The sequence below is a fragment of the Terrapene carolina genome, unplaced genomic scaffold (assembly GCF_002925995.2).
Source record: "Terrapene carolina triunguis isolate 2854851 unplaced genomic scaffold, T_m_triunguis-2.0 Scaffold558, whole genome shotgun sequence".
Taxonomy (NCBI): Eukaryota; Metazoa; Chordata; order Testudines; family Emydidae; genus Terrapene; species Terrapene triunguis.
The window spans coordinates 8,546,604-8,559,909 of NW_020664909.1; the positions used below are offsets into that span (position 1 = coordinate 8,546,604).

The window sequence follows — 13,306 nt, forward strand, 5'->3', positions numbered from 1 at the left end:
CTTATACCTGGTTTGATTTTCTTCAAAACTTGGCAACAAAGTTTGTGAGTTAATGGGATTAAATTACTTCTTTTTGAATTACAGAGGGACTAGGCAGGGATGTCCATTGTCTCCTTTACTTTTTGCACTAGCTGTGGAGCCTTTTGTACAGAGAATACAATGGATCCATCACAGGAATCAAAGTTGCAGGAACACATCAGAAAATAGCAGTATATGCAAGTGATGTAATATTTTTATCTAAAGCAAATATTTTCCTAAAATTAGCTTATAAAGAAATTTGGGACTTGGGGAAAGTATCTGGATTTCAAGAAAATAATGCCAGATCTGAAGTGACAGCTATAAATTTGCCAGACTCTGAAAAGTTCCTTCTCCAGAAAACGTTTGGTTACATATGGGCAACGTATTCTATAAGAGACCTGGGAATTCAAGTCTTAAAACAACCTCGAAGAGCTGTATGATTTAAATGTCAAACACTACTCCAGCACTCCAGATTTGTTCATTTGCTGAAGAAGTATGCAATTCCTTGGTTGTGAAGCATAGCAACAGTGAGAATGAATATTCTGCCAAGGATATCTTTATTTCAAAATCTTTCTGTAATTATCCTAGACAAAGCCCTAGCAGGAATGCAGAGGATGTTGTTAGAATTTATATGGAATCAGAAAAGACCAAGAAAGAGAGCCAATACTTTGTACAGTCCCATTAAATAGGGTGGACTGGCTGTTCAGAATATTCTATGGTACTATCAAGCCAGCCAGCTCAAAGCAGTAGTGAATTGGAGGTGCTCTAGCCCAGCAAAACACTGGGTCTGTATTGAACAAGAAAATTGTGGCAGTGTAAACATTGCTGGGCTATTATGGATTAATAAAGAATCAAATCTGCCAGAAATGTACACACATCTCTTAGCAAAGGCTACTCTATGGGTTTGGGATAGAACTAGAGATAAGATCAGTTCTTTTTCCTCATCAATGACACCAATTGCAAATAATCCAGATCTTAACTCAAATCGCAAACCAGAGAGCTTCAAAGATTGGGTGAGCCTTGGAATAAACACGGTTGGTAAACTATTCAGTAAAGAAACTTTTCTATCTTATTTAGAGATTAAAGATACCTTTAACTGGCCTGCTCTTCCCTGATACCAGTACTTTCAAGTCAGACACAGTTTATCAGCTTTCCAGAAAAACTGTTTAAAGCTAACTTTAATAGAAGCAAAGGCATCTAGTCAATTAGGGAACAAAAAATTGTAACTAATTTATTTCAATCTGTGCAGACAGATTTCCTAACAGAAAAGTGTCCCTATATGACATGCTTTGAAAATGTGGATAGACCAATCACGCCAAAGGAATGGGGTTTGATCTGGAAAAGAGGACCAGCAACCTCAGTCTGCAGCACAATAAAAGAAAATGTATTTAAAATACTGTTTTAGTGCTACTTCACACCAGCCAGGTTAAAAAATATAAATAGGCTGAACGAACTGGAATAAATGTTGGAGAAATTGTGGCGAGAATGGAGATTTTATGCATATATGATGGACATGTCCAGTCACTTGAGAGTGTTGGGATACAGTTGGTAGCTAAATATCACAACTTCTTGGATATTTATTGCCAAATGATCCTTTGATAATGCTCCTGGGGCTTCCTAATGGAAATGGTCTCTCACAAGGACATGAAGAATTAATCTCTCATCTGCTAGTAGCTGCTCAACTGTGGGTAGCCTTTCATGGGAAAAAGAAAAATAGCTCAACCATTGCAGAATGGTTCAAAAAATAGGAGGTTGTGGTTATGGAAAAATTCACACCAATTCTGTACCCAGTAAAATAAGCAGAAGACAGATACTTATATACTTGGTTATCTTTTCGTCAGTACTCAGATTGCATTCACCTGCGGAAAAAAATCCAGCACACCAATCCAGTTTTTTTGGATCTTAACATTTGATAGACATACCTGGTCTGTTAAATGTGTGTATAAAGAGTTCACTCAATTTAATAATATCACTAGAAATGTCATAGGTATTGTAATGATACTTACTCTGTACTATGGTAATACCCTGTTAAGTAGAAAGATCCGATGACTATATTCCTGTATGTCTCTTTAAACAAAAGTGAAGTCTTGTAATAATTTATTTCTGATATGTACTTGGCAAGGATTTGTAAACTGGTCAAAACTTCCTAAATACATAGTTTAAAAAAACAACTTAGCAGCAAACTTACTGCTTAATATTATTTTTTGTATTAATTTAATAGTGTTAGATTATAGTAAGTTTAAATCTTTCTATAGGCTGTCATAACTTTAAGTAGGTTTATTTTTAAAAAGCATCTGTATTTAAATAAAAAAATCAATTTAAATTTTAAAAAATCCCTGTTCTTTAAAATAATGGATTTTTATCCATCTTGCCTGTCTGTCGTCCATCTAGTTATGGATTTAGGATTTATCATTAAGTATTACATCTATGAAAATCAGTTGGACAGTGTGTACTATATGAATAAATCCTACTACGCTGTGTTAGGACCCCCAATTAGTAGACAGAGGAATAGGCTAGGATAAGCAATGGTTATCATTTCAGCAATATTTCCGGATGGCCATGCAGGAGGGCAATCTTTAGAAAAAGATCTGGGCTTTACTATTGAAAAAGTGCTTTCCTGGAGACAGATACACGGACCTTTTAGGCAGACCATTGAGTCTCCAAAGCAGCCTGCCATGAATTGCAGGAGAAGTTAAAATTAGAAGGGGTAGAGACTCTCTGACATAAAAGCTTTCTGCTACCAACCTTTAACCTTTATAATCAGAACATCCAGTAAATTCAAGCAAGATTCTGTATAGTCCTTGTCTGGACAAGAATAGATGCTTTATTTTATTTTTCTCCTACCTTTTTTAAATTAACACTTGTTCAAATGCTGTGCCTGTAATTAGGATTTGTCTGTTGCTTTGGGGCTTAGATCAGCAGCATGTATATTCTTGCCTGGGAAGATAGGGCCCTCTACGCTAGAGAGGGGAGGAAAGGAAAACGGGTGGGGTTAATCAGCCCAAAAGCACCTAAAAGTCTGAGAAGTGACTTGTGAATAGCTGTGGTCAGTACCCATGTAGGTGAGAGAGTCAGTAGTCAGGGGTTTCTGCTGTGAAATTGAACTCTCTCACCTTTGGATGCTGGGGCATGGTGGCCCATGGCTATATCATCTGAAAACTCTATAAATAAGCTAAAATAGTACTGTAGACTTTCCATTCATTACTCAGTGAAAATGGATAATGTACCAAATCATTATGCTCACAGTCTTTTGACATGAGTAGAGGTAGGAGTTAAATATCAAATCTCATAGCTTGTCAGGGACTTTTTTGACATGTAAAATAGGTGGTTGAGGATTGGGTTACCTTTAATATAGATATAGCATTACACAAGTAGTCCCATCATGTGTTTTTAATTTAATTGGAAATATCAGTGATTTTGGTTCTAGTGGTAGTCTGCAATAACTACTGTAGTTCATGCTTGAATTCTGCCTTCCATTTAAATCCTTCCCACTCCTTTTTCACTTGCTCATAACTTTCTCACACAGGTACCTTAGAATTTTTTTATTATTATTATTATTATTATTGGAAAGTTGAGGTAGAATTAGACTATTTGCATTACAGAAGATTGTCATCCAACTTTGTACGCTTAAGTAATTTACTTCACTATTATGATAAACCTATTATTTCTGTGTTTTGATAGCACCTAAAAATCCCTCTAAAAATCAGCCTCATTGTCCAAGACACTTAACAAACAGTCTCCGCCCCAGAGTACTTACAATGTACACAAAAGGCAGGATGCAACATGTGCTCCTCAAACTAGAAGCATCACACTGAGATTTTGTAGTCTGGAATGAGACTTAAACTGTTCAAGTTTAAAGAGAATATGTTAATGTAAACTTTGATCTAAAATCTGCTATTTTGCATATGTGTTTTATTTTTTCTATTTTTTATGAACACGTTTAAGTTTTTTCCATTTCAAGTTGAAGAAATTAAATGTAAAATCTAGCATGAGTTCAATCTTCAGATTGAAAATTTAGTACTCAGTCAAGGGGCCAGATTTTTAAAGGTAATTAGGTGCTTTTGAGTGACTACAAAGTGCCTTTTTGCATTTTTAGGCTCCTAAATATCTTTAGAAATATGTTCTAAGGTTTCTACTGCAACTTTAACTTGGTTGTGTTGCACATAAGTAGTATTCTAGTCCAGTTGTCCTTGTTGAAAGTAAACCGTAACATACTCTTTGTTAGTGCACCTTTAAGGCTGAGATTAACTTAATCCTAATTTATAAGGACACCTTGGGTTGATACAATGAAGTGATGAAATAAACTCTATATCTAATCATCATTTTTTTTTGTAAATGATATGTGAGGGAATTAGACGTAATTGTGGCTTGTGGAGATATTAATATGAGAACTATATATTGACTAAAGTCTGAGGTTATCCTATAATTTCAAATAGAAATGCATTTTGACAGTAGAGCTGGGGTGATCTAAATCAGGGGTTCTCAACCTTTTTCTTTCTGAGGCCCCAAAACATGCTATAAAAACTGCACGGCCCACCTGTGCCACAATAGCTGGTTTCCTGCATATAAAAGCCAGGGCCGGCATTGGGGATAGCAAGCAGGGCAATTGCTCGGGGCCCCGTGCCACAGGGGACACTGTGAAGCTAAGTTGCTCAGGCTTCTGCTTCAGCCCCTGATGGCAGGGCTCAGGGCCCCAGGCTTCAGCCCCATGCAGTGGGACCTCAGCTTTCTGCCCTGGGCACCAGCAAGTCTAATACTCGTCCTGCTGAACCCTGGCGGACCCTCTGAAACCTGCTCGTGGCCCCCCAGGAGTCCCCAGATGCCTGGTTGAGAACCACTGATCTAAGTTAGCTTTGGAATTGCTATATGACTCATTAAATCTGGTGTCCACAGCCTAACATTGTAGATAGTCATTTAATACAGCACTAATGCTCTGGCTTTTACTTTATTTTTATGGAATGTATTTGCAGGGATAACAGCTTGAACAGTTCTGGAAGTTTCTAGCTTTTATTTAATTCAGTTCTCTGTAACAGTTCAGAATTTCAGCTTCAAAATGTTTCCACGCCCTGCCGTATTTACTGAAAAGAGCCCAGTGTAAATCAGAATCTTAAAAATATTTGTCAGAAGCTAAAGTTTTCCATCTATCTAAGCAGGTAAAATACAATTGTATTAAAAACTAAAACATGCAGTATTTGAACTGAAGCTAAATTATATTTGATTATCTTCTCCCATTCCCACATTCCCCATTTTTGTGGATATCAAGAACATCCAAGATTGTTAGACATTTTAAAGAGTGTTTTGGAAGGGAGATATATCCTCATGCTTCAGGACATGAGCCACACTCTAACTAATGGGGGTGAGGGAGAAAGTCTGAGTGCACGTTATCCCATAATTGCCTACTGCAAGGTTTACTACACATTCCTCTGAAGCAGCTGGTACTGGTCACTGTTGGAGACAGGATTCTAAATGAGTAAGACCACTAGTATTGTCAGCATAGTAATTCCTCTCACTCCAAACTGAAAGCTAGATCCCTGAATATGGTATTTAAATATATGGTTGGCTTCATTTGCAGATAGTTGATTATACAACTTGTAGATAAGGTCCTGTAAAAAATGTGTGTAATTTAAATATTTTTATGGGGACTTGAGATTCTAATTATGTCTAAATTTTTCTTTTCCATACAGTTAACAAATACTTAAGCTCTGAAAATCCACTATTCTTTGAACTACGTGCCAGATACCTTATTGCCTGCGAACGCATCCCAGAGGCAATGGCTTTTATCAAATCTTGCATAAATCATCCAGAAATCAGTAAAGATTTGTATTTCCATCAAGCTTTTTTCACCTGTCTTTATATGTCTCCAGTAGAAGATCAGCTATTCCAGGAGGTACTGTGTCAGTGTACATTTTTATGCCTCTTGCAATATATTATACTCTTCTCCTGTATAGTCATCAAGAGAAACATATGAAACTTTTTATTCGTACTACAGCCAAATGTCAGCACAGCAGGTGACCTGATTGGTATCCATTTGAATTTATTTTCTGAGGGCTGAAGTCTGAACATACAACACCTAGTGATTTCATTGGTCATTTACATTTGCCTGAAGACACAATTTTCCCCAGATATTCTCTAAATAACAGATTCAGAGACATTTTGTAACAAAGTCGAATAGTTGTTTTAAAACAACGGGGCTATAGCAGAAGAGGTTAATTTTAGATTCCTTTCAGTTTAATTCTGCCTTGTCAAATTTCTTAAATGTCTAAAAAAGTGTTTTCTTTTCGTTTGTGCTGATATGTGAAATGGCACTACATAGTTTCTCCTTTTAGTATTGATCGTACATGTTACAAATGAGTGCATTTTGTGTCTAATTTGTCAAAATCAAGATAAAACTTTCAGGTGGGCTTCCAGGATATGTGCAACACAATGCCTAGAAAGAATAGGTTTTATATATACTGACCCCTAAATCCCATTGAAAACTTTACCCTAAATATCTGATAAAATCTAACAGGTAAACTTGTCTTAGGTTTCAGAGGGTAGCCGTGTTAGTCTGTATCAGCAAAAACAACGAGGAGTCCTTGTGGCACCTTAGAGACTAACAAATTTATTTGGGCATAAGACAATTTGTCTTAGATGATTATCTGCAGAAAAACACAAAACCTTTGCCAAAGAATCCCTGTCAGTAGCAATTCCCGGAAATATCAATGACTACTTTAGCATAGCAAGGTGTGATCAACTTTTTTCCCCCGCATTAGCAAACTTATCTAAACTGATTTTATTTTAATTGCATAGCACTTATTGAGGACTGATTGCAAGAGTGGAATTGAGATCATCTGCAACACTGAAAAAGAAGGGAAGACTACCTTAGCCTTACAGCTGTGTGAATCGTTCCTGGTCCCACAGCTCCAAAATGGGGACATGTATTGTATCTGGTAAATACTTTATTTCTGGTGAAGGAGCTTAGAAGATAAATGCTTATTGCCAAGATAGAAGTGGTGTGTGTTAACTTTAAGATGCAGCTAAACTTTAAAACTGCAGTTGTAACTGTTCTGACTTTTCCAGTATGCATGTTATGCATATCTAGCCTGTCTATGTAGTTGTACATGGAAGGCAGCCGTTCTGTACCCCTAATCGTTTTCATTGTAGTGGGTGCATGCTACATTCATTATACTTGATGATAGCTTCAAAGTAGCAGCAGAAGGGTGAGTGTCTAAACTAGAGACTTGCACTGCTGTCAATATCAGTAAATATAACCTACTTACAAATTTTCTGGCACCACAAGTATTTTGCTATCCAGCTTTTTAAATAGTCACACCAACATTATTGTAATTTACCTACAGCATCCCATGGATGTATGCTTTAATATCTAACAGAGGATCTGTAATCTTCTCTGAAAATCTGCTGTGTTTGAGAATCCTTTTTTGTTAATTCCAATTTAATTTATTCCCTTAGGCTATTGTGTTACAAATCCAAAGAACCTGCAGAATCACAAAGTTAAATGTATCCATTTAGATAAGATTCACATAATTAAAATAAATCTCCATGCATTCAGAGAAAAGATAGGGCTTGAGATTTTTTTGAAAACGTATTCTCTAGAATACATCAGAACAAGTATTGCTCCGTCCTCTGAGGTCTGAAAGGTGTCTACCAGAGAATAATCTGTTTTACTTTTGAAATTTCTTCTTAAACCAGGTAAAATTTGACAGACTTTTATTAAAAAGTACACTTAGTTTATCTGTGTTTAACATGTTGTTGAAGCAAGAAGATTCAGTTAGTTTTGCTGAATCCTACTGATCTGCTTTGTGAGGGATCAAGAGAAGGTTTAAAATCAGATTGAAAAATGGAAAATAAGTCTTCCAGGATCCTCAGATCCCAGTATTTGCCTGGTTTATCAAGGGAGATGAGAAAGACAAGAGAAGGTTTTGCCTTTTAAAGAGTTCACAAAGATTGTCTAATCTTTATTTTTTCTGGCTAAAGTTTGTGTTATATCTCATATGTAAAAGAGTTACTTCTTATGATGAAGCAAAAAAGTTGAATGAATTCTGAACCTGAAATTATTTTTTGGCATTCATATAAAGATACAAATGCAGATTTTTACCAACAATTCATGATTACAAATGAATAATTTTTGTCTACACTTTGGGTTTCAGACCTGTTTTTAACCATATGTTTCCTTTTCCTTAAGTTTTTTAAATGTTTTATACAATTGATCTTTGGGTTAGACACTGTACATAGTCCGTTGTAAAAACTATAACCAAAGATCTCCTCATCCTCACGTTCACTTCTGCATTCAGGGTCAGAGTTGTGAAATTCCAGTAAAGGTGCTTCATGCTTTATCACTTGTCTTCAGAATTGCAACACTTTTACCATTTTCTGGTGCTTTGGCGTCCTTAAGCAGAAGCAGCAAAAGCTTCTGAATTTTCTAAAGGTTCTGGGGCAAATAATTGTGTCCACAGCTAGAATAATTACTGTGCTGTTTATAAAATGCTTAGCTGTCTCACCTGCACACACTGCAGAATAACTCTTCAGACCTCAAAAGGTTAAGTCATCACGGGCAACATTTGTGAAGACATCTGAGAATCACGGTGCCATTATTAGAGGGCTGGAGACCATAAAGTTCAAGCTAAAGTACCCCAAGTCTCAGCTTTTCTCTGAGGCCACTGGAATGCCTAAGCTTGTGTCATGTGTAGGAAGAAACCATCTTGCCCCCAGTCAGGATCCAGGGCACTATGGATCTAGCAGAGAGGATTTGCCAGGGCCAACAAGTATCTGCAAGGATAATAATACTGACGTTGGGCTGATGGCCACATATATTGTCAGTATCTGTGGCACACCTCCACCTGAAGCAAGCTTGGTCTATCCTGAGATCTCTTAATGTGAACCACTCACTCACATACCCTCTCAGAGAAAGATGGCCTCTGAGCCACTCAGTCTCTAGGCTGCCATCAGTTTAATCTACAGTTAAGAAGGAACAAAGTCTGCTGATCCAAATTGTAGTTAATGCAGATGCGTCCTGCCTGAAATAACACCCACATATAGGTGTTTTACACAAAGCTGCACTTGGTCTCTAAAGGAACAACTGCACATAAATGTTTTGGAGGAGCAGTCTTTGACACACTAGAGGACTAAGTACCTTCAGAGCCCAAGAACATAAGACCAGCCCTACTGGGTCAGACCAAAGGTCCATCTAGCACAGTATCCTGTCTTCCGACAGTGGCCAATGCCAGGTGCCCCAGAGGGAATGAATAGTACAGGTAATCATGAAGTGATCCATCCCCGTCGTCCATTCCCAGCTTCTGACAAAAAGAGGCTAGGGAAACCATCCCTGCCCATCCTGGCTAATAGCCATTGATGGACCTATTCTCCATAAATTTATCTAGTTCTGTTTTTAACCCTGTGATAGTTTGGTATTCACAACATCCTCTGGCAAGGAGTTCCCCAAGTTGATTGTGTGTTGTCTGGAAAAAAATACTTATTTTTGTTTGTTTTAAACCTGTTGTCTGTTAATTTCATTTGGTGGCCCCTAGTTCTTGTGTTATGAGAAGGAGTAAATAACACTTTCTTATTTACTTTCTCCACACTACTCATGATTTTATAGACCTCTATCATATATCCCCCCTTCCCCCGTTGTCTCTTTTCCAAGCTGAAAAGTCCCAGTCTTATTAATCTCCCTTTATAGGGCAGCCGTTCTATACCCCTGATAGTTTTTGTTGCCCTTTTCTGAACCTTTTCCAATTCTAATATATCTTTTTTGAGATAGGGCGACCATATCTGCATGCAGTATTCAAGATGTGGGCATACCATGGGATTTATACAGAGGCAATATGATATTTTCTGTCTTATTATCTATCCCTTTCTTAATTATTCCCAACATTTTATTCGCTTTTTTGACTGCTGTTGCACATTGAATGGATGTTTTCAGAGAACTATCCACAATGACTCCAAGATCTCTTTCTTGAGTGGTAACAGCTGATTTAGACCCCATCATTTTATATGCATAGTTGGGATTGTTTTCCAATGTGCATTACTTTGCATTTATCAACATTGAATTTAATCTGCCATTTTGTTGCTCAGTCACCCAGTTCGGAGAGATCCTTTTGTAGCTCTTTGCAGCCTGCCTGGCACTTAACTATCTTGAGTAGTTTCGTATCATCATTTGCCACCTCACTGTTTACCCCTTTTTCCAGATCATTTATGAATATGTTAAATAGGACTGGGCCCAGTACAGACCCCTGGGAAACACCACTATTTACCTCTCTCCATTCTGAAAACTGACCATTTATTCCTACCCTTTGTTTCCTATCTTTTAACCAGTTACCAATCCACAAAAGAACCTTCCCTCTTATCCCATGACTGCTTACTTTGCTTAAGAGCCTTTGATGAGGGACCTTGTCAAAGGCTTTCTGAAAATCTAAATACCCTATATCCACTGGATCCCCCTGGTCCACATGCTTGTTAAACCCCTTAAAGAATTCTAGTAGATTGGTGAGGCATGATTTCACTTTACAAAAAGCATGTTGACTATTCCCCAACAAATTATGTTCATCTATGTGTCTGACAATTTTGTTCTTTACTATAGATTCAACCAGTTTGCTCGGTACTGAAGTCAGGCTTACTGGCCTGTAATTGCTGGGGTCTCTTCTGGAGCCCTTTTTAAAAAATTAGCATCACATTAGCTATCCTCCGGTCATTTGGTACAGAAGCTGATTTAAATTATAGGCTACAGATGACAATTAGTAGTCCTGCAATTTCATATTTGAGTTCCTTCAGAACTCTTGGGTGAATACCATCTGGTCCTGGTGACTTATTACTGTTTAGTTTATCAGTTTGTTCCAAAACCTCCTCTAATGACACCTCAATCTGGGACAGTTCCTCAGATTTGTCACCTAAAAACAGTCTCAGGTTTGGGAATCTCCCTCACATCCTCAACTGCAAAGAATTCATTTAGTTTCTCTGCAATGGTCTTATCCTTGAGTGCTCCTTTATCATCTCGATTATCCAGTGGCCCCACTGGTTGTTAAGCAGGCTTCCTGCTTCTGATGTACTTAAAAATGTGTTTGCTATTACTTTTTGAGTCTTTGGCTAGCTGTTCTTCAGATTTTTTTTGGCCTTTCTAATTATATTTTTTTACGCTTCATTTGCCAGAGTTTATGCTCCTTTCTATTTTCCTCATGAGGATTTAACTTCCACTTCTTAAAGGATGTTTTTTTACCTCTCACTGCTTCTTTTACTTTGTTGTTTAGCCACAGTGGCACTTCTTTGGTTCTCTTGCTATGTTCTGTAATTTGAGGTATACATTTAAGTTGAGCCTCTATTATGGTGTCTTTAAAAAGTTTCCGTGTAGCTTGCAGGGATTTTACTTTCGGCACTGTACCTTTTAATTTCTGTTTAACTAACTTCCTCATTTTTGTATAGTCCCCTTTTCTGAAATTAAATGCTACAGTGTTGGGCTGCTGTGGTGGTTTTCCTGCCACAGGGATGTTAAATTTAATTATATTATGGTCACTATTACCAAGCGGTCCAGCTATATTCACCTCTTGGTCCTGATCCTGTGCTCCACTTAAGACTAAATCAAGAATTGCCTCTCCTCTTGTGGGTTCCAGGACTATCTGCTCCAAGAAGCAGTCGTTTAAGGTGTCCAAGAAACTTTATGCATCCCTTCCTGAGGTGATATGTACCCAGTCAATATGGGGATAGTTGAAATCCCCCATTATTATTGAGTTTTTTATTTTAATAGCCTCTCTAATCTCCCTGAGCATTTCACAGTCACTATCACCGTTCTGGTCAGGTGGTCTGTAATATATCCCTACTGCTATATTCTTATTGTTCCAGCATGGAATTACTATCCATAGAGATGGTATGGTACAGTTTGGTTCATTTAAGATTTTTACTTCATTTGATTCTATGCTTTCTTTCACATATAGTGCCACTTCCCCACCAGCACAACTTGTTCTGTCCTTCCAATATATTTTGTACCCTGGTATTACTGTGTCCCATTGATTATCCTCATTCCACCAAGTTTCTGCATTGTCTGTTATAGCAATATCCTTATTTAGAGGCACTCTAGTTCACCCATCTTATTATTTAGACTTCTAGCATTGGTATAAAAGCACTTTAAAAACGTGTCACTTTTTAGCTGCTGGCCATTACATGATGTAATTGAATGGGACTTTTTTTCATTTGACTGTTTCTCATCAGATCCTTCCTGTATTTTATCATCTTCCAACCTCTCCTCCTTATTAGGACATAGGGCATCTCCATTTATAGATCCTACCCTAAGGGATGTCTGAACCATCTGGTCCTCTGCACCTGTCGCTTTCCCCCAGCCCTTAGTTTAAAAACTGCTCTACAACCTTTTTAAGTATAGCAAGGTAATCATGATTCAAACCGACAACCAGGATGTTGACCTAAGCAAACTTAAACAGGATCACACCTTCCAGATATGTGATTTGGTAGTTTCCAGACATCTGTCATGGTCACTTGCTTGGCATGAAAGAAACACAGTTGTTGATCTTTTTATCTGATCTGCTGTTGACCTTTGGCTCAATGGTACTTAGTTCGATATCTTTTGTGTAGGGTACACCAGAGGGATCTTTTCATAACCATTCAGAATGGACATCTGGTGTTATTACCAATACCTATGTGCAGGGATGTTTCTTCCATTTACTTGAAATAGGTCACATTTGCCTTTCCTCTTAACATCGGTACCAAAGGTCTTAGATCTAGGTCAAGAGAGACAAAGCCTCAACTGCTGTTTGCGGTGGCAAATACTGTTTTCAGCATTTGTTAAGGATGGTGATAACTGATCACGTCGGGCTGAATGTCTGGCCACATTGGTCAGAGAACCAGGGAAGCTCTGCACCATATCCTGTATTCACACTTCTTGTCAGTCTGGCCCCCGAGAGGATAGACGCTTGGAGTAAAACTTTCAAAAGCATCCAAGTGGCTTAAGAACCTAAGTCCCATTTTCAAAAGTTACTGAGCCACTTAGTCTAGATCCTGTTCACTTTCAGTTAGACATAAGTTCCTATGTGCCTAAATGACTTGAAAATGGGACTTAGGGTCCTGAGTCATTTGGATGCTTTTTAAAATTTTACCCTTGGTGTTTATAAATGTCAGGAGTTTTCCTGCTAATGAGTAGTCTACTTGGTGGACATAGGAATTTAAGGGGAAAAGTTTCAAGATCCTGTGCTAAAAGGCCCATATGAATACTTTTATATGCCCTGCACAAGCTGCTCAGCTTTCTTCTCTTGTCTGTTTAGGTTCTGAGCTTCTTCCCTTAATGTTTGTG

The 13,306-nt window shown here is 37.8% G+C and overlaps 1 protein-coding gene across 1 annotated transcript in view; it reads left to right on the forward strand.

Moving 5' to 3' along the window:
- Positions 1-13,306, forward strand: part of ZNF654 (zinc finger protein 654) — a 59,502-nt gene that overhangs the window by 37,463 nt on the left and 8,733 nt on the right. The window contains exons 5-6 of the mRNA XM_024208620.3: positions 5,703-5,905; positions 6,808-6,947. Coding sequence (XP_024064388.2) covers positions 5,703-5,905; positions 6,808-6,947 — 343 coding nt within the window. The remainder of the gene's footprint in view (positions 1-5,702; positions 5,906-6,807; positions 6,948-13,306) is intronic.